Source organism: Euprymna scolopes, chromosome 7, assembly GCF_053919585.1.
Source record: "Euprymna scolopes isolate OS-2025 chromosome 7, ASM5391958v1, whole genome shotgun sequence".
NCBI classification, from domain to species: Eukaryota; Metazoa; Mollusca; class Cephalopoda; order Sepiida; family Sepiolidae; genus Euprymna; species Euprymna scolopes.
The window spans coordinates 123919787-123940008 of NC_136488.1; the positions used below are offsets into that span (position 1 = coordinate 123919787).

The following is a 20222-nucleotide window of genomic DNA, read 5'->3' on the forward strand; positions in this document are numbered from 1 at the left end:
CTCTCTCTCTCTCTCTCTCTATCTATATATATATATATATATATATATATATATATATATATATATATATATAAAAAGCTGAATGTCTGTGTGTGTGTATCTGGTCACGAATGGGCTCCTATATGGTTGACTATTTTAAAAAACTGATTACATATAATGATAGAAGATGTATCGAGACACAGGAATGGGTATGTTTGATCTTGCAGAACAGTGGTTCATTAAAATTGTGGGGTCTGCGTTCGCGCCTGGTCCACAAAGTATGGAAATAAAAAAGTAAAAAATTAAAAAAAAAGTTTACAAGTGTTTTTGATATAGATGTACATAATAATACTTTGATAAGTATGTTTCAACTTAAATAGGGATGGTATAATAAAATTGTGGGGTCTGCGTTCGCGCCTGGCCTCCATAGAATGGAAATCGGCACAAATTTTAATAAAGACTTTTCATATCTATCTGCATAAGTATACTTTGATAATTATGTTTCAGTTTGAAGAAATAGGGTATAATAAAATTATGGGGTGTTCGTTCGTGCCTGACCTCCATAGAATGGAAATATGTCACAAAGTTTAACAAGGTTTTTTAATATAGATCCACAGAATATTGTGATAAGTGTTTCAGTGTGAACAGGTATGGTATAATAAATTATGGGGTTTATCTATTTTATTTTTACTTTCATCATATTTTGCTTTGGTTTTGATACCCCCTAATTCGAAGCTATCTCTTTACAACCCTTCCTTTTCATAACCTATCATACTTTCATAAATCAGAGTCCATTTTCTGTACGCTGTTTTTGAACCCAGTCAACGACGGGTACTTTTGCTAGTATATGTATATATGTGTGTGTGTGTGTGTGTGTATGTATATATAAACACCTCCGTTCAGTCTCAAAAGACAATGGGTACTCCCTGTAAGGATAGTTGCGCATGTAATTGTGAGGCAGTGTGTGTGTATAATATATATATATATATATATATATATATATATATATATATATATATATACACTTTTCTTTAATTCTTTTTTTTTCTCAAATGTTTTCAAAAGTTGAGCTAACCATCAAAAATAGATACTTATCTATGCTTACTTTTTGCTAACGTTTTTCCTCTGAGGAGAAGAGAAGAGCCTTTCTTTGAAACACCATGGAATAAGTAACCTTTCACCTTTATTTCGTATTCCTTGTTTTGAATAAAATATTGTAAACTTAATTCTACAATATCTTGACTTTTTCTACTTATATATATATATAACTGTTCATACCTTGTGCTTCCCGGAAATTGTAACTGACTGTTTTTCATGTTTGGATTATTCAAGCAACTGTCCTTATCTTAAGTCAACAGATGTAACCTCCAGCCTTATCCAGGTGTATCTTGTCAAACTTGAGAATATATACAGAATTTTTAATGAAATCCTTTATTTAATCCACAGTAATAGGTTTCTCTCTTTCTGTCAGCCATGATTGAGTAGAAGCCTTTAGTAATTTCTTATGGATGACGGAATGAGAGCATGTTACTCTCATGGATTAAATTAAGGATTCTGTTCAAAATTCTGTACAGATTCTTAAGCTCGATAAAAAGATTGCCAAGTTCGACAAGGTTGAAGGTTACATTAGCCAAAACCTTGTGATAACATCTGAAAAGAGAATAGTAGTTCGAATAATCCAAATTATCAATTCTCATCTCAAAAATTCTGAAACATGACACTTTTACATTTGCAAAAAAATATATTAGTGATCGGACGATTCCAATTTTTTCCCCGTATTCCGATACAATTACAGATTCTATTCTAAATTCCCAATTCTGATACAATTCCCAATTCCGATTCTTTCTAAATTTCTAAATATAGAGGGTTTTTTTTTTTTTTGGTAGGCGGGTATGATTACCGCAAAACCCATGTAATACCCCCCCCCTTACCAAAAAAAAAAAAAAACCCTCTATATTTAGAAATTTAGAAAGAATCGGAATTGGGAATTTAGAATAGAATCTGTAATTGTATCAGAATAAGGGGAAAAAATTGGAATCGTCCGATCACTAATATATTTTTTTGCAAATGTAAAAATACACTTATGGGTGTGATCTATAGTTCTTTGAATTTTAAAATTAATAAATAGTTATCATTTCATCATTAATATAAGTTGTGGAAAATTAAATTTTCAAACAAAAACAAAAAAAATTGTTTTGGGCATCACAAAAAAGACAGACATTTTTCCGATTTTGAGACGATTCCCATACTTCGAAAAGTTCCATATTTTTCAGTTTCTGATTCCGATTAATCGTCCCAACACAAATATATATATATATATATATATATATATATATATATATATACACTAGTATCTGTAGGTATATAAGAATAACTATTATTTAATTATAATTATCAAACCCATTTAAGAATACTTAAGGATGGACACTGTCCAGGAAGTATAAACTATGGATTGTCTAATGTCTGCGCCTGAAGTGAGCACTTATTAGTTACTAATTCCCTTCATTTTTATAGCAATTGTTTGATGGCCTGGCAGTAAAGGCTTAGCAAATGGCATTAAAGGTGGGTTCGAATCTCCTGACTGGCAGGAATTGTCATCCTACACTGATGATTGTGTTAGCATGAAACACTAGTGTCTGTAGGTATATGTATATAAGAATAATTATTATTCAGTTAAATATATATATATGTAACATCTTTCTTTTTTTTTTTTTTTTCTGGTAAAACTTTCAGTAGCATCCAACTTAGAAGAAGACTATGATTAGAGTGAATGCCACTGCAGGAAAAAAACAACTTTTCATTAAATAAAATATTATATAACATTAGTTAGTTTTCTAAAGTGTTCAAATTAAATCTTACAAAATTATACTTTCAAAAAATTTGGCTTACTCCTTCTCGATAAAAGAATAAAATACCATTTAGTATCTGTCTATTTTAACTCATACTATTGGGTTGGCAACTAATTTCCTGTCGTTTTTTAATGTTAATTTAAAGGGTTTAATAAAAAAAATCCAGCTCCCCCAAAAGAGGCACTCTGGATAGGAACAAAAATAAAAATTGTCTCAATCTAGGAGGATTTCTCCTCCATTGAACGAGGACATAAAAGGTGAAGTGCAGCATCTGAACAGATACTACACTGTGATCTTGTCCCAGGTATTTACTTGCTTCCCCACTCAGCACAAGGCCGTTTTATAATGTGGAGAGTGAAGGGGAGGGAGACCAGCTCCCCTGAGAGGGAGCTGGATAGTGACAATTGGTATGAAGGGTTTCCCCCTACATTGACCAATACCTGATTGCTACAAGAGCAATGGTCTTATATGTGGGGTTGCCCCCGCTTATGGTCTTTGATTGCAGTATTGGCCGAAACATATTACACTGTGATCTTGTCCCGAAGGCCAAGAATCATCTCCAAATAAACAAAAATTAACTTTAATTAACTAAAAAAAAGATTCCAAAATATGAAAATAATACTCTTCCCCTACACACAAAAAAATGTCAGACATGTTGTTACCAACTCAATATTACTTTCCTGTCTGAAGCTGAAACTGTTGTTAATACTCAATTTAGTTTACTATACTCTTTCAGAATAACATATTATTTTTTAATCCTCAATTCAAAGATGAGATAGTGTAGTATCTGTTCTATTGTCATGAGACCATCCTCCCAGGCATTATATTCTCCTTGGAAAATATTGTAGTACATGTTCATTCATCATATATACTACTGCAGGAAGCATATTATGCCTAGTAACACTAGTGATTTAAAAAAAAAAAAAAAAAATCTTGGTATCTTAAAATTGCAAACACAAATCAAAGCACTTAAAACTATGTATTACTTAACCTTTAATCCTAAATGAGATGAATGCGAGGAGATTTTAATTGAGTCATTTTTTTTTTTTTGTCCCTAAACATGACCTGTTTTTACCACCCCAACCTGAAATCATGTTTGTATAAAGTTTAAAATAATTAGCTGTGCACACAACGTGTCGATAATATTTGTGACATTTTTATCTTTTTTTAAGTCTTGTTGCATAAATAGGTCATCTCATTTTCAGTCTAGTCCTACTTGCTAACCGTGTCTGAAATCAGGAGACAGTCGGACTTCTTTTTCAGCTAAACATACTATTTGTAAATAACTGGATTTGGTGAGATTTTACTTATTCTTTTTGACTATTATATTATTATTATTATTATTATTATTATTAATATTTCTTTGATTAGTTATCAGCTGAAAATAGCTGTTCAGCAATATAAGTAATTTTAAGTTTTTATTTAAAAGATATTTTTTTATTTAAGTGCTGCAATGTATTGCGTATAAATGAAATTTTATCATTATATACAGAAATAATTAATTAGATTGTTTTTTTTTTAGGATCAGAAATGTTTGTTATAAATTATTTTGAAATAATTTAATTAAAAAAAAATTGTTTTTATTTGCGTTATATATTGCTTAAATAATCCAACATGAAAGGTGTGATTGGACGTTTTGACATTTTTTTTTTTTTCAAATTATATAACATGCATGCACATGTTTTCTTGCGGCTATCTGACTAAAATATTGAATTAATATTTAAAAATTTATTGACTACTAGCTCCCCATGCCCTGGTATTGCTTGGGAGAGGTGTAGGTGTAAGTGTTGGAGATCAGTCTAACCGGAAGACTTCATTTAAATATTTCGACATCAATTAAAAGAATTGCAAGTTCAGTTCTAAAGGAAATCTGTAACCACTAACCCTAAGTCCGAGTGACAATGTTGTGAAACCACATGTAATCACTACCTCCCCTCCTCCAAAAAAGAATTAATTGCACAAGATTTACCTTTCACTGGAATGAACTGTCCCACCTCTAATAAAAAAATTGGTTATCTACCATAAAAAAATCCAAAGAACCCAGTTATTATCGAATGTACAGTGTAGATTCTACCCTGTAGAAGCATTTTCGTATATAAATGTAGTGTAAACTGATCCTCCTTTTTCTGGTCAATGTAGTTGTTTAGAACAGTTATGAAATCTTTAATCAGTAACCCAAGTCCAAGTTATAAAGTCAAAAAACTTTAACCCCCCCCCCAAAAAAAAAGTAGCCCAGGATTTTGCGTCATCTATAACATAAATCTCACCTGTCTGTGTAAATATATGTATGTATGTATGTTCTGTGTAAATATGTTTTTTTTTTTTTTTTTTTTTTTATTTTTCTTCCTTTGAAGATTGTAATGCTGGGTATGGGGCAGCCAAACCAGCTGCCAGCATTGCCCCGTTTTTTTATTGAAACCAACCGAGAGCTCTTTTTAGTATCCTCGCTGTTCCCTTAAGTGCAATTGTCTGAATCTCTTTTGCACTTGGTTCACCAGGAATATTAGTTAGATAGGACTTCAGGTTCTTCTTCATAAGTCCTGTGGCACCTATGATAACTGGTATGATTGATATCCCCTTTAGGTTCCAGTTTCTTTTCATATCATACATGAGACCTTGGTATTTGGTCTGTTTCTCTCTTTCAGCTCTGTTAAGACCGCCATCATTAGGAACACTCGCTTCAATCAAGGTTGTATGTATGTATGTATGTCTCACAAATCTCTGATTTAAAAAACCATAAAGCGGAAGACCAGTACCCGTATTAAGCTGGTCTGCAGTTTAATTTGTTGCTGGCTATCTTGCTCTTGCTTGTTGCTGGATCTCAACATTTTGAACCGAGAGAGAGACTTAGCTGTCGTACAAAGCTAAGACTCTGTAACATATTTGTATAGATACTCCCTCAGACATTTGGGCTCATGGATTTTAAATGTCTGAGGGAGTGGCACTCGTCTGACAAGACGTTGCAATCATCATGTCTCACAAAAACTTTCGACAGAAGCGACGGATTTTCACGAGTTAAACTTTTTTTTTTTCTTTTTTTTTTTTTTCAACACACACACCTACAAACACCCGGGAAATGCTGTGCACCCAGGCTAGTTACATGAAAGAAAAGAAAAAGAACTTAAACAAATAGAAAAAAAGAAATAAAATAATTTGTAAACAAAAAATGCAATTCTGATAATGTAGACTGCGGGAGCATTTTTGTATATAAATGTAATACTCGTGGGTTGTGGTCATTATTTTTCGAAGTATTAATGAAATGTTTAACTGCTAACTCTAAGTCTGAGTGGCAGTGTCATAAAACAAGATGCAGTCGTCGATATGCCGTAAACTAAACCAAATCAAACTTTATTTAATCCACAGATTGTTCTCAATCTGTCAATCATGAATGGGTAGAAGTATCAAGTTGTATTTATATCCCTTCTACAGCAGAAGATGTGACACAAGGTTAAGAAGTAGGATTCAAAACCAACAATAGTGCACCTCTGGCGATTAGCAGTGAAGAGAAGGCAAAGGCTGGGAAGGTGGACTTCCTAAAACTCTCCAGGATAATACCTCAGGCAACAGAGAGCAAGCTATCTTAAAAAAAAAAAAATAGAGACTGTACCGGTCTGGTTTTGGTATGAATTCTAAACCCTGAATGGTGGGGGTTGATATTATGGGTAGACGTGTGAAGTTCAGGGTGGAACGATAAAATAATCGCCCTAAAGAAAACATTACAGCTTTATTTTTAAAATTTGATTGAAAAAAATCAATTCAGATAACTTGATTATATAGTAGAGCTGACATCTATTCAATGTAGCTGCCTTCAGCCTCAATCACCTCCTCAATAGGGATCTGGAACTTGGAGCATGCCTTTTCTACAAGCGCCGGCAGATGGTGGTGATCAGGCTGGCTTTGGTATGTAGGAGGTCATGTTGGTGATGTTCTTGATGTACAAGAGGCGTGCAATGCCCCTGACCCACTTTTAGTTGTCTGATCTAGCTGAAATTTTGCATGTGCAATGATTTATATCTCTACGGGTTATGTGGCAAATTACAGCTCTGAACTAATTGTGGTTTCTGTTTTACAGGTGTTTGAACTGAGTCAGTGTGAAATGGAGCCTGTTGAATGTCGAGCAGTGATCCGGTTTTTGTATTTGAAAGGATGCACACCACAGGAGACTTTTGATGAAATGAAAGAAACTTATGGTGATAATGCCCCATCATATGACCTTGTAAAATGCTGGCATCGTAAATTTAAACATGGCCGGAAGTCTGTGGAAACAGCTCACAGACCTGGTCGCCCCCTCCCCCCCGGCTTTCTGCCATTGATGAGGCATCTGTCCGTCAAGTTGAAGCTGCCATTTTGGAAGATCGGCGCATTAGTATACGCCAAATAGCCCAAGATGTCAAGATAAGTACAGGGTCTGTGGAAACTATCATTTATGACCATTTACATATGCATAAGGTGTCTACCAGATGGATTCCCAGGTTGCTCACACCGTTCCAGAAGCGAGAACGCGTCAAGTGCTCAAGGATAAATTTGGATATGTGCCAAGAAGATGAGTCAAAGTTTTTCAAAAGACTGATTACACAGGATGAAACCTGGGTCCATCACTATGATCCAGAGACCAAAGCCCAGACAATGCAGTGGAAGCACTTGGACTCACCACCTCCAAAGAAGGCAAGGGTGCAGCCCTCTGCTGGCAAGGTCATGCTCACAGTTTTCTGGGACCAGGATGGAGTAGTGATGACAGATTTCCTGGCAAAGGGTACCACAATTACAGGAGCCTATTATGCTTCACTTTTGAGGAAATTAAGGGAAGCTATCAAAATCAAGAGGCGGGGCAAGATCAGCAAAGGTACCCTCCTCCTGCAGGACAACGCTCTGGTCCACAACTTGCATGTCGCCAGATCAGAAGCACGGGTGTGTGGTTATGAAATCCTTCCCCATCCTCCCTACTCTCCTGACCTTATACCCTCTGACTTTCACCTCTTCCCAGCCATGAAGTTGTTTTTGAAAGGAAAGTGTTTTTCAGATGATGCAACCTTGATTTCTGAAGTCACATCGTGATTGGAGGACCAACCTGGGGTGTTCTACAAAAACGGTCTCCAGAGCTGCATCAAATAATGGGAGAAATGCATAACTCTGGGTGGTTCCTATGTAGAGAAAGACTAATAACTGTGCCAAGTTTCGTTGCTCTACTGCTATGGGAAGTGGATCAGGGGCATTACTTATTATTGAAGTTGTCAAGCGAGTTCAGATTGGGGGAGAAGTTGGGGGGGCAGTGAAAGAAGGGTATAAAGTCGTAGCACTCTTTCTGAAGTCAAGCCTGGGTCTCTTTGGACGTGGGCCAGCGCCGAGTCCTGCTGCCACACCCAGGATCTGCCAGCTGCCACCTGATTGCACCACCCTCTTCAGCATATCCGGGTACACTTTGGTGTTGACTTTCAAGCTGACTTTGAAGATGTGAGATGGCATGATGTGACCCTCATTTGACACCACACTAATGACCATAACTGTGGCTGTAAACTTTGTTGAGCTGTGCATTTTGAGAGTGCTGGCAATGATCCTGCTGTCATAACTCGGATTGGTAGAGAGCATGTACAGCGGCGCATCTCTGATCTCACTTGTTGAACATGTGTCACATTCAAACATGATAGAAGGCTCCTATTGTTCTTGGGATTTGTATACAACTGGCCAACTAGTAGATGGTCTACAGCAAAAAAAAAAAAGAAAACTGATGTTCATCAAACAGAAATGGAATCATGTTGTCTTTTCTAGGGCGACAATTTTATTGTTCTTCCCTGTATTATAATATATTTATAATCATTTGTAGTAAAGATTGCACCTTCAACCTTCATAAAATGATCACTTAGAACTGATTGTTAATCAATGCCTTTATCCATTGCACCACATGCACATATGACTATAACAATGAAGATGAGAATAGTAATTTGGATAATCTAAATAATACAAGCTATCAATCCTCATCTAAAAGATTCTGAAACATAAACAATATTTCTTGCACTTTTTAAAAAATAATTTTCTTTCTGGGCATTTATCATTCTCCATAATTGCTAAACTAATTTGCTAATTAATAAATTTTATAATTAAACATTTAATGATTGATTTAATCAGGTAAAGCTGGGGAATTAATCGACCAAGGTGATAATACGTATGGTGGAAAGTTTGTTATTAATCCAAGTGGTGGTCTCATCTCAAAAGGTCATCCATTAGGTGCTACAGGTAAGATTCTTTTCTTTCAAATTTTAGAGTGAAAATTATTTTTTTTTGTTAATTCTATGCATTGTGGTCTAAATGAAAATACTGTTCTTGGTTTGACATGTTTCATTTTTTTTTATCTTCAACCTGCTTTATATGCAGTCACAGTGAGAGGTTGTGAGGGAAAAGTCTGCATTTAACCTAATTATTTTTCATTCAAGGTTTAAATATTGTTAATTGCTTCTGTTATATTCCTAAATACTTAGGAAATAAAGACAAACGTGAGTTACACCGAGTGGTATGTGTAATGGGGTTATTTATAATACAGAAACGTAAGGCTGCTCGCCTAAGGTAAATAGAAGTACATAGTAACAAGTATGGGGAAGAAAGTCTGATAATCAACACGTAAGACTATCCGTCTTACTGCGACTGCTTGTCTGCCGCTGTCTGCCAAACAGTCCAATATATATATACAGTTTGTAACCGGTGTATAGCCAGTTATGTTCCTTCACAACACCTCCCCCTGAAGCTGAAATCTTCCTGATTTTAGCTTAAATACCTCTTCCTTTTAGGGTCAGGGCTTAATCTCCTGGTAACTTTTCTCTCTTTCTTGCGCTTTTCCTTCTGGTCAGCGTTACCCGGGGTAAAGGTTTCTGTCCAGCCCGTATGGTCGGTTCAGGCGAAATATTCATTGTTTGCGGTACACACGCTGGTTTTGGTATATCAAAAATATCGCACAATGTTTCCATTGGTGTCTCTTCCACATTTGGAGACAGTCTGGGACGTATTTGATTTCTGTGTCTTTTGCAGACAAAACTTAATCCTTGGATGGTATAGACCATGCTCCCAATCCTTTTTTTGATAATACCTTCAACCCACTGATTTCGTCCATTTTGAAAATTTTTGAAATATACATTTTCACCTGGGGAGAAGCACTTGGTATTAAGGTTTTCTTTTTTGAAAACTTTCTTTTTCTCTGGTAGCAGCCTATCGAAGACAGATCTTATCTTTCTTGCAAACATTAGCTCAGCCGGGGAAGAATTGACATTATTATTAGGATTTGGTGTCACCCTGTAAATTGCTAAAAATGTTTGAATACATTGTTCGTCTGTGTCCGTAGTAAGATTTTTCTTAAGTGCCCTTTTAAACGTATCTACAAATTTTTCGGCCAACCCATTCGATCGTGGATGGTACACAGGTGTTGTCATATGTAGAATATTTAGTGAGTCACAGAATTCTTTGAATTCATGAGCAGTAAATGCTGTTCCATTATCGCTCACTAAGGTTTTTGGCACTCCAAAACGGCTAAAAATTTCATTAAGCGCACTCACAGTGTTTTTTGCTGTTGGATGTCTAAACTTAAATATTTCTGGCCATTTTGAAAAAGAATCTACAATAATCAAGTAAAAATAACCATTTATAGGTCCCGCATAATCAATATGCAGACGTGACCAGGGTAGGTCCGTCTTTGGCCATGGCGTCGTTTTTACTGGAGGATCTCGAGCTGCTAATTGACATCCTCTGCATGTCTTGACACATTTTTCAACTTCCTTGTCCATACCAGGCCAGTACACATATCCTCTCATAAGGGATTTCATTCTCGAAATGCCCGGATGACCTGTATGAAATTCCTTCAGAATTTTCCTCTGTAACGTTAGTGGAATTACGATCCTCTCACCATACATGAGCACATCTTCACAGATGGAAAAAGGCGTTGTTTGATCTACCTTTTTATTTTTTTTTATCCATCCCAATTGATTTTTCATTTTCTTAATGAAAATGTCATTTACTGCCTCTTTTTTTATTTTTTCGAAAGTTACCGGAAGTTCACGTATCATATTACACATTGAACTTGTACATTCACTTTCGTCTTTAAGCGCAGCAATTACCGTTTCTTCGAAACTTTCGCTTCTTTTAGGGATCAACCGTGATAATGCATCTGCGTGTCCTAACTTTTTTGAGGATACATGTTCCATCTTAAACTGATAGTTTAAGAGGGTTACAGCCCATCGCTGTAATCGATTCGCAGTATGTGTGGGAATGCCTTTCTTTGATCCAAATATGGTAAGTAGGGGTTTATGGTCGGTTTGCAAAATAAAAGATCGTCCATGGAGAAATCGATTGTACTTTGTAATTCCAAATATTATCGACAGCGCCTCTTTTTCAATTTGGCTGTAATTTTTCTCCGCTGCAACCAACGTTCTTGAAGCATGGGCGATAGCTTTTGTCCTACCATCCTCATACTTGTGAAGTAATACAGCGCCAACACCGTAATCACTGGCGTCCGTTGCTAGTATTAGTTCCTTTTCTGGATTGAAATGTGCCAATGCTAAGTCTGACAGTAGACATCTTTTGATATTTTGGAAAGCAGATTCACATTCCTTATTCCAGTTCCATTTAACACCCTTTTTCAGTAACTCGTTAAGAGGAGCTCTTAAATTATGTATGTTAGGGATGTAAATTGCATAGTATTGAACTAATCCCAAAAACGATTTTAATTTTGTCACTGAATCTGGAGCAGGCATCTTTTCAATTGCTTCAGTCCTTTGTGGATCCGGTCTTCGACCCTCTTTGTCGATTATTTGACCTAGATATTTAATTTTTTTCATAAAAAAATCGCATTTTTCTGGGCTCAATTTAAAACCAAATTCCTGTATTCTTTTGAATACTTCTTTTACATGCTTCTTATGATCTTGCAAATTTTCACTTTTAATTAGGATATCGTCAAGGTAGGCCATTGAAAATTCCAACCCTGCCAGCATCGTGTCCATAATTTGCTGGAAAATAGCAGGAGCAACCTTTAATCCAAAAGGAAGCCTCTTTAGCTTAAAAATGCCCTTATGAGTATTTATGCCTAAGTATTTGGAGCATTCATCGCTGATCTTAATTTGCAAGTAAGCATCTGAGAGGTCTATCTTAGAAAAAATTTTTCCTCCGTTAAGCTTAGAGAACAGATCTTCTGCGGACGGAAGGGGATAATTATGGTCCAATAGACAGTCATTTAAACCCGTTGAAAAATCTCCACAGACCCTTATTCTGTTATTTTTTTTCTTTACATACACGGTTGGACTTGCCCAATCTGTGTGGTTAACTTTTTCAATGACTTCCAGTTGTTGAAGTCTATCCAACTCTTTTTCGATTGCGTCCATCGCTGAAAAAGGCACATTCCTTTTAGGTTTGAATACTGGAGTGGCATTTTTCTTTAATTCAAATTTTGCCTCTGTCTTAATACAGAGTCCTAGTCCTTCGGCAAAAACATTGGGAAATTCAGTTTTCAAATCCTTCAGGAAGTCTTCCCTTTGGTTTGCTTTTTCTGCAGTTAAAACGTTACAAAACGAATTTATGGGTTTCTCCCATAAATTAAACAGGACAATCCAATCTACCCCAAACAGGCATGTATTCTTTCCTGGTACGACGTACACTTTGGATTTATGAGTCTGGTTAGCGAATGTCACTTTGCATTTTAATTCTCCCTTGAACTCTAATCTTTTGCCGCACACACTTCTCGCCGTCTTTCTGGTTTTCGTTAATTCAGGTCGACCTATCCTTTTCCATATATCTTCATTTATAATACTAATATCTGCACCGCTATCCAGAAGCAATGTAACCAGATGTCCATTTATCCGAACATCAACATATTTCCGTCTTTCGCAGCTTTTTTCTTTATTCATGCGAAGCGTATTTACATTATCGGTCCCTTGTCTTTTCTTCTGGGCACAGTATGTTCCCTTGTGACCTCTGAGACCACATTCATAACATATTTTGTTCCTAAACCAGCAGGTCTTATTGTTGTGTCTTAAACTACCACAACATTTACACTTTAGCTTTGGGTCTTTGTATCCTTTAAGGATCCTGTGTTCTTGGAACCTGGACTTTCTTGTGGTCCCTTGCCTTTTTACTTGCTGCACCTTAAAAATATTTTTCTCTTCAATGCGAGTGTTGTCTTTCTTTATGTTAATCAGACGTTGACACTCTTCAGTGACTTTTTGCAATGTTATGTTAGGATCCGCCTCCATAATTGTTAGGATCCGTGAACGTATATCTTTGTCCCTTGGTGCTGTGAGACCTTGTACAAAGATTAAACATTTAAATTGGTCTGCGGAAATTTCATTCAATTTAAATGATTCGCATAAACAGTTCACAGTGCAAGCATATTCTAGATAGTCTTCAGCTTCTGCCTTCTGAATGTTCAAACATTTGTATCTAGAGTGAAATAGGCTATCCCTTTTATCAAATATTTTCGACAAGGTACTAATTGTTTCCTCGAACGAAACCTCCTCCGGTTTTTTTGGTAGAATTAGATTTGCATACTTGGTGTTTTCATCAGTACCCAGTTTTTGTAGTAGCAGGGTAACTTTTTCCTCATCGGTCCAGTCTAAACATCTTTTCGTAAAAATTGTTTCGTATCTTCTGTAGTATGCAGGGAAAGTAATACCAGTATCCGGGGAGTAACGAAATTCCGTTAGTGAATTTGAAATACCCTCGGCAGAAAAATTAGTCTTCTTCCCGGTCGACGTTAGAATTAGCTTTTCTAAATTCTTTTGCTGTGTCGACATTTGTCGTTGTAGTATGTTTGTTTGTTCTTGTTGTGCCTCTAAAGTTTTTTGTGTTCTTTCTTGTTGTTGTTGCAGCTGTTGCTGTAGCTGTTGTTGTTGAATTTGTTGTTGTTGTTGTTGTTGCGCTAAAAATTGTTGAGTCATTTTTGTCTGTTCCTGGATGCTAAGGGCTAGAGCCTTAGTTAACTCTGCTAATTGTTCCATGTTAGCTTCTAGTACAAAAATGTCTTTTCGAATTCTACACAATAATTCCAAAGAAAAATCGTAAATTTACGTATATCGTAAATTAGTAGCAATATGCAGACACAACACGTTTCAACAAAGTTCATCCATAGTAATTCAACAGGCTTTGTAAAATAATTCTTTTTTTTTTTTTTTTTTTTTTTTTTTTCAACAACGTAAGTTCATACACAAAATATTTCTTACTTCCCACGACAAATAGTTCCAATTATTTATATAAAGGCAATAACAAACAATTAATTTTCCAAAAAAAAAAAAATATATGGCTGCCATTCCCACGTGGCATAAAATGGTACAATAGTCGTTGTATTTATATTTTTTCTTTCGAAACTCGTAATCCTTTAGTGTAGTTTCGAATTCAACTTGCGACCATTTTTTTTTTTTTTTTTTTTTTTTTTTACTTGTCAAAATAAATATAAATTCCACTTTACCTTGAACATGTTTCTATAATTTCTTGTGAGTTCTTTACGAAGAAAAATCCGTACTTTTCGCTACTTTAGGTAGGAAAAATTTTTAAATTCATTGACGCACGTGGTCAAAAATCCTTGTGTAGTTTGTTTTTTTTGTAAAACAAAAAATCCTTGCATTGTACACAGTCCTTGGTACGGTAATTTATCTCTGTTAAGAGAAAGAACATCCTTTCGTCGCCATTGTTATATTCCTAAATACTTAGGAAATAAAGACAAACGTGAGTTACACCGAGTGGTATGTGTAATGGGGTTATTTATAATACAGAAACGTAAGGCTGCTCGCCTAAGGTAAATAGAAGTACATAGTAACAAGTATGGGGAAGAAAGTCTGATAATCAACACGTAAGACTATCCGTCTTACTGCGACTGCTTGTCTGCCGCTGTCTGCCGCTGTCTGCCAAACAGTCCAATATATATATACAGTTTGTAACCGGTGTATAGCCAGTTATGTTCCTTCACAACAGCTTCTAATTAAGCATACAATTAAAAGTGAATTGAAGAAAACGCTTGCCTAGCGTTTCTAATTTTCTTTTTTTTTATTTTTTCTTTCCTCTTTTTCTTTCCATTTTTCTTTTTTGTTTTCCTTTTTCTTTTATTTTCCTTTTTTCTTTCTCATTTTTCTTTCCATTTTTCATATTTCCCTTTTCCTTTTTCTTTCCCTTTTTTCTTTCCATTTTTTCTTTTATTCCTGCTTCTTTTCTTGTTTCCATTCCCTTTTTCTTTTTTTCTTCACTTTTCTCTTTTTTCTTGTTCTTTTTTTCTCTTTTACTTCAAACTCATGTACTTTTTAGTAATAACAATTATTTACTCACTAAGAATTTTCACACAAGTCATTATTAGTGATTGCTCACTGGCAATAACAAGTTGCATTGTCCAGAATCTGAGTGACAAGTCTTGCCTGATTTCCAGCACTCTCCACTTCTTTTGATAATCATAGAAATCACTTGGCATAATTGCATCTACGATTTCTCATTATTACTACCTGGGACGAAAATTTTCATATTAGCATCTATCAGACGTCATCTGCACATATGCATTAAAAGATTAATGTGGTGCAGAAATGGTTACTTTACCCTAGAATGGGGTAACGTAAATCATTTACTATGAAGATCCGCATAAAGTTATGATACAATTAAAAAATGAGAAATTTGACGATACATGGGATTAAGAGAGAGTGATTTATGGCTTGCAGTGTAATGGGTAACATAAGGAGTTTCTCAATGAGAAGATTCTAAGGACAAATTCTGCAAGTGACTCCAATGTTGATCAAGTAATGTGGGGAGTCTGTAATAAAATATATATGGTCGTTATATTAGGTTGGTTAAAAAATAATGTCATTTTTTGATGTGTGTATATATATATATATATACATATATATATATATATATCTGATAAAAAATAACATTACTTTTGCACCAAACTAATATAATTCTGGTGAATATCAAATCTCCCTGATTCGAAAAAAAAACAAGGTTTTTTACAGCAATATGCCACTGTGCCAAAATGACTGCGATAAAAGTACTGTTTATCTGAGCGGCAGTTGGTGGGAGATGAGGCATGAGTCTAGAGTAGGCACTTGTGTGACTGTGATGCTGACCTGCACCTTTGTCACCTTTTGAGTTAGCCACTCTATGGTGCCATATTCTGTTTTTTGTTTTTGTTTTTATAGCAATCGCCACAGACAAGGCGTGAAGCTACTTAATGTAAGGTGCTAACAAGAACAAAAGATGATTATTGAAAAGACAGCAGATGCCTATTGACCTTAGTCTTGAAAAAAACCAAAGCCATAGGAGGAAAATGATCAGCGGGAAGTGAGTTTCTGAAGCCCGCAATTCTTGAAAAGAAGCAACTGGAATAGAAAGCTGTATTACAATGTATCAAAACCGCAAATTGACCAATAGACCAACAAGTCAAACGAGCTGGAACAAAAGAAGCAGCAAATAAATTAGAAGGTTCTGAAGAATACATGCCATAATAGTATTCATTAAAAAAGACTGAGAGTAGCAGTATCACGTTTCTACACTTGATCAAGAACCCTCAAATTGGACAGAGATTAACCAGCCCAAATATAACAACAATACTCCATACATGGTATGAATACTGTTGTTATATTTTGGGCTGGTGAATGTATAACCAAATCTATTTGATTAGTTTCTGCTAGAGAAGAAAAAGAGGCTTCAGCTTGTGATTTACAAACAATCGTGGAAGCAGGCTCTCATGTCAAAATCATAATATGGGATTCCATTTGTGTTGGTAAAGCATGAAATTTTGTGGCAAATGCTGGTGCAACAGTACTGCACACTTTTTAAATATTTAGTGACAAAAAACAAAAAAAATTTACAAAATAAAACTAAGTTGAAAAACATTGTTGAGGAAATGCATTTAAAAGAATAAAGAAAAGGAAAATATATGTTGAGAGCCCATAAGAAAATAATAAATATATATGATTTTTTTAGCAAAGGGGGGGAAAAAAATACACATGTTGCATTTTTGCTTTTGTGTAAAGAAAAGAACTAATGTATTCAGGGGTTTGCAGACCTTTAAAAAATATTTATAGTTAAAATCATTTCCTAAAATGGGTGAGAACCTTGTTATATCTATAATATCTGTAGTGTTAGGCATTTCTTAGTCATTTTCTGTTTCTTTTCCATTGCAAATTCATGGTCATAATTAGTTACGGATGAGGGTTGACTGGATTCTGAATTCCTAACTGTAAATCTCATTTATGATTGGGTGCCAGAAATATTTTTTTTACCATTTCTTTTTTCTGGGTGTATGATAACAATTTTTCAATTTCTTTTGTAATTTTCAGGCCTTGCTCAGTGTACGGAATTGTGCTGGCAACTACGAGGAATGGCTGACAAGAGACAAGTGACCAATGCCCGACTGGCCCTTCAGCATAACATTGGGCTAGGTGGGGCAGCTGTTGTGGCTGCCTACAAACTCGGATTCCCTTCTGAGCAAAGGTGAAAGCATTGAAAAATTCTTTTCTAAAACAATTTCTTCCATTTTCAGGTTCTGGTAAAAAAAAAAAAAAAAATGGAAAGGAATATGTAGTTATATAACACTAATTCTAATGCTGAGTAACACCAGATTGCCTTGCTAGTAAACTAAGAGTCAGGTGTATTTGACACTTGGTCAAAAAATCCTAGATTCCCTGGAAAAATGATAAAAATATTTTCCCGTGTTGAAGATTCAGAAAAGTAAATATTTCAATGGTAAATAAAACTGGCAATTGTGGAACTCATTATTTCACGATCATTTGTTGAGTATTAAAAAAAAACTATATAAAGTTTGGATTTTGTTTTTGCTAGAAAGAGAATGGTGAATGCATATAAAATGGAAGACCTCTTAAATAGCTGATAAGGAGTATTTTTGTTAAGAAAAAGAAAGATAAAAAGAAATTAAGAGAGTGATATGGAGAGAGAGAGAGAGAGAGAGAGAGAGAGAGAGAGAGAGCGAGAAGCATTTCAGAAGAAAGAAAGAAAAAGAAATTCAAAAGATGGAAACAAAAGGGAAATAAAAAAGAGAAAGAAGTTTTATTCTCAAAGAGATGGGGGATAGAATTCGTGGTTTTCATTAAAAAAAAAACATATATTTTAACAGATAAGAGAAACTTAACTTGCTGGCTGCCAGATAGCATATGTCAGCTTTGAAAACCAGAGCAGTGTTGGGTCGGCAATTGTTGAGAAAGAGGATATGGCTTCACAAACCGATGTAAAAAAAACAACAAAATTTGTACCTTTCTATTTTTCTGTTTTGCTTTGGGTGCTTCATAGAAAGATGATGTGAAATATCAAATCAACTTTTTTTAATTTTACTTATGTTTTTTCTCTCTTTTTTTTTTTTTTTTTTTAAATTTTACTTAAAATTCCAGTCCAACATTGCGAGTGGCTAATGTGAGTTCACCAACGGAGAAAGAATTTGAATCATATCCTGTATTTGAGTTAATCAAACAACAATTAAAAGAAGTAAGTTTATCTTTCAAATAAATATTTTTTATTACTAGATTTAAATTATTCATTAGAAGCCAATAATTTTGAACAAAATAATTAGTTAATTATATCTGATTAAATTTTACCAATTTTTTTTACATAAAGAATAAAACACAGGTTATTATACTAAGCAAATACTTAGGCTAATCGGTCAACAGGTCCATTGAATTGTGTTGTAATAAATAATGTATAATTTTCCTCTGAAAAACCCAAGTCTGGACAAAATGAAGCTATTGGTTTCAAAATACAATATGTTACTCGGCTCCCAAGTGAAACATCCCCTTCATCTCCAAGAGTAATTTCAATTCTTTTAATGAATTCCAAGAATGTTTGGTCCTGGCTGTTGATATATCAAGATAGCTGTACACCTGCTGTACTCTCTAGTATTTGGAAGACTTGAATTGTTTTACTTTTCATCTTAGTAAGATTGAGTGATTGCCATTTTTTTCTCTCATTACAATACAACTAAAATATAAACACTAGACTTTACTTATTTATTGTTATTTTTTTTTTTTTTCTTTTGAAGATTGTAACACTGGGTATAGGGCAGCCAAACCAGCTGGCAACATTTCCTTGTTTTTTATTCAAACTAACCGAGAGCTCTTTTTAGTATCCTCATTGTTCCCTTAAGTGCAATTGTCTAGATCTCTTTTGCACTTGGTTCACCAGCAATATTAGTTTGGTAGGACTTCAGGTTCTTCTTCATAAGCCATGTAGCACCTGGTATGATTGATATATCTCTAAGATTCTAGTTTCTTTTCATATCATACATGAGACCTTGATATTTGGTCTGTTTCTCTCTTTCAGCTCTGTTCAGACCTCCATCACTAGGGGCATTCACTTTAACCAAGGTTGCCACTCTTTCTCTGACTTATTCCATATGTATGTATGTGTGTGTGTGTGTGCATGTCATTCACAAACTATTTCACTGTATCACAGCTTTTCAGTGTGGCCAGACAGGCAAGTACCTAGAACTGAGAACTATTTCATTGATTCATTTTCTAAATACTAAACTGCATTCTCAAATTTTAGTTTATATTTATGTGTCCCAACTATATCCTCTTCAATCTGCGATAGTTTTGTATCAGTTTTGTTTACACCTATGATCTCATAATTAAATTTAAGAATTCTCTTTACACACTTACATTTCACCCTGAATATGTTTTGTAAATTTTTCCTTTCTAAATTTATTTCAATCAGGTTTTGGGTGTGATAACAGGAATTTATTTCTATGAAGACAGTTTTGTATAGCATCTGACTTTTTGTTTAAGATTTCCTCTTTAGAATTCACTATCTGGTATGCTTCAAGTAAGCACAAATTACACCTTTTTGATTTACTCGGTTTATACTGTCTAGCCTTATCTATTGATGATTTTAATTCAAATTTTTTTTTTATTTTTACATAGTTCCCTAACCCAATCACCTAATGCAATTGTGTTCCTCTTATTTTTAATACTCATTTATTTTTCTACCCTCTTTTCTATCATTATCCACATTTTGGGTCATTCTCAGATCTAATTTTAAATGATGCAACATGGTTTCGGTATGTGTCCTTAAAATCATTCCGGCCCTCCTAGGTATATCTTTTTAATATTATCCACCTTACTTCCACATTTGTACATAATTTCAGAAATTAAGCAAAAAATACAGAAGAGTGGAGTGGAGGTAAGTTTAACTGTTTGCTGTCTTAAATAGAGACTGGAAATATGTTCATATGTGGATAAATAGTGTATTTCGCGGTCTGAAAAATGGCTGTTTTAGAATATTTTTGAATGAAATAATGTTTGAAATTGTCTGAATGGTTATGAAACAATTGTAACGAAAATGAAAATATACAATATGATGTTCTCATTTTTTATTTTTATTGTCTTAATTTTGTAAAAATATATATATATATATATATATATATATATATATTATTATTAT

General features: G+C 34.6%; 1 protein-coding gene across 2 annotated transcripts in view; it reads left to right on the plus strand.

Moving 5' to 3' along the window:
• LOC145279920 (sterol carrier protein 2-like) overlaps positions 1–20222 on the plus strand; it is a 137129-nt gene that overhangs the window by 104267 nt on the left and 12640 nt on the right. For both annotated transcript variants that reach the window (XM_080131487.1, XM_080131486.1), the window contains exons 13-15: positions 8952–9059; positions 17114–17267; positions 18179–18272. In XM_080131487.1, coding sequence (XP_079987613.1) covers positions 8952–9059; positions 17114–17267; positions 18179–18272 — 356 coding nt within the window. The remainder of the gene's footprint in view (positions 1–8951; positions 9060–17113; positions 17268–18178; positions 18273–20222) is intronic.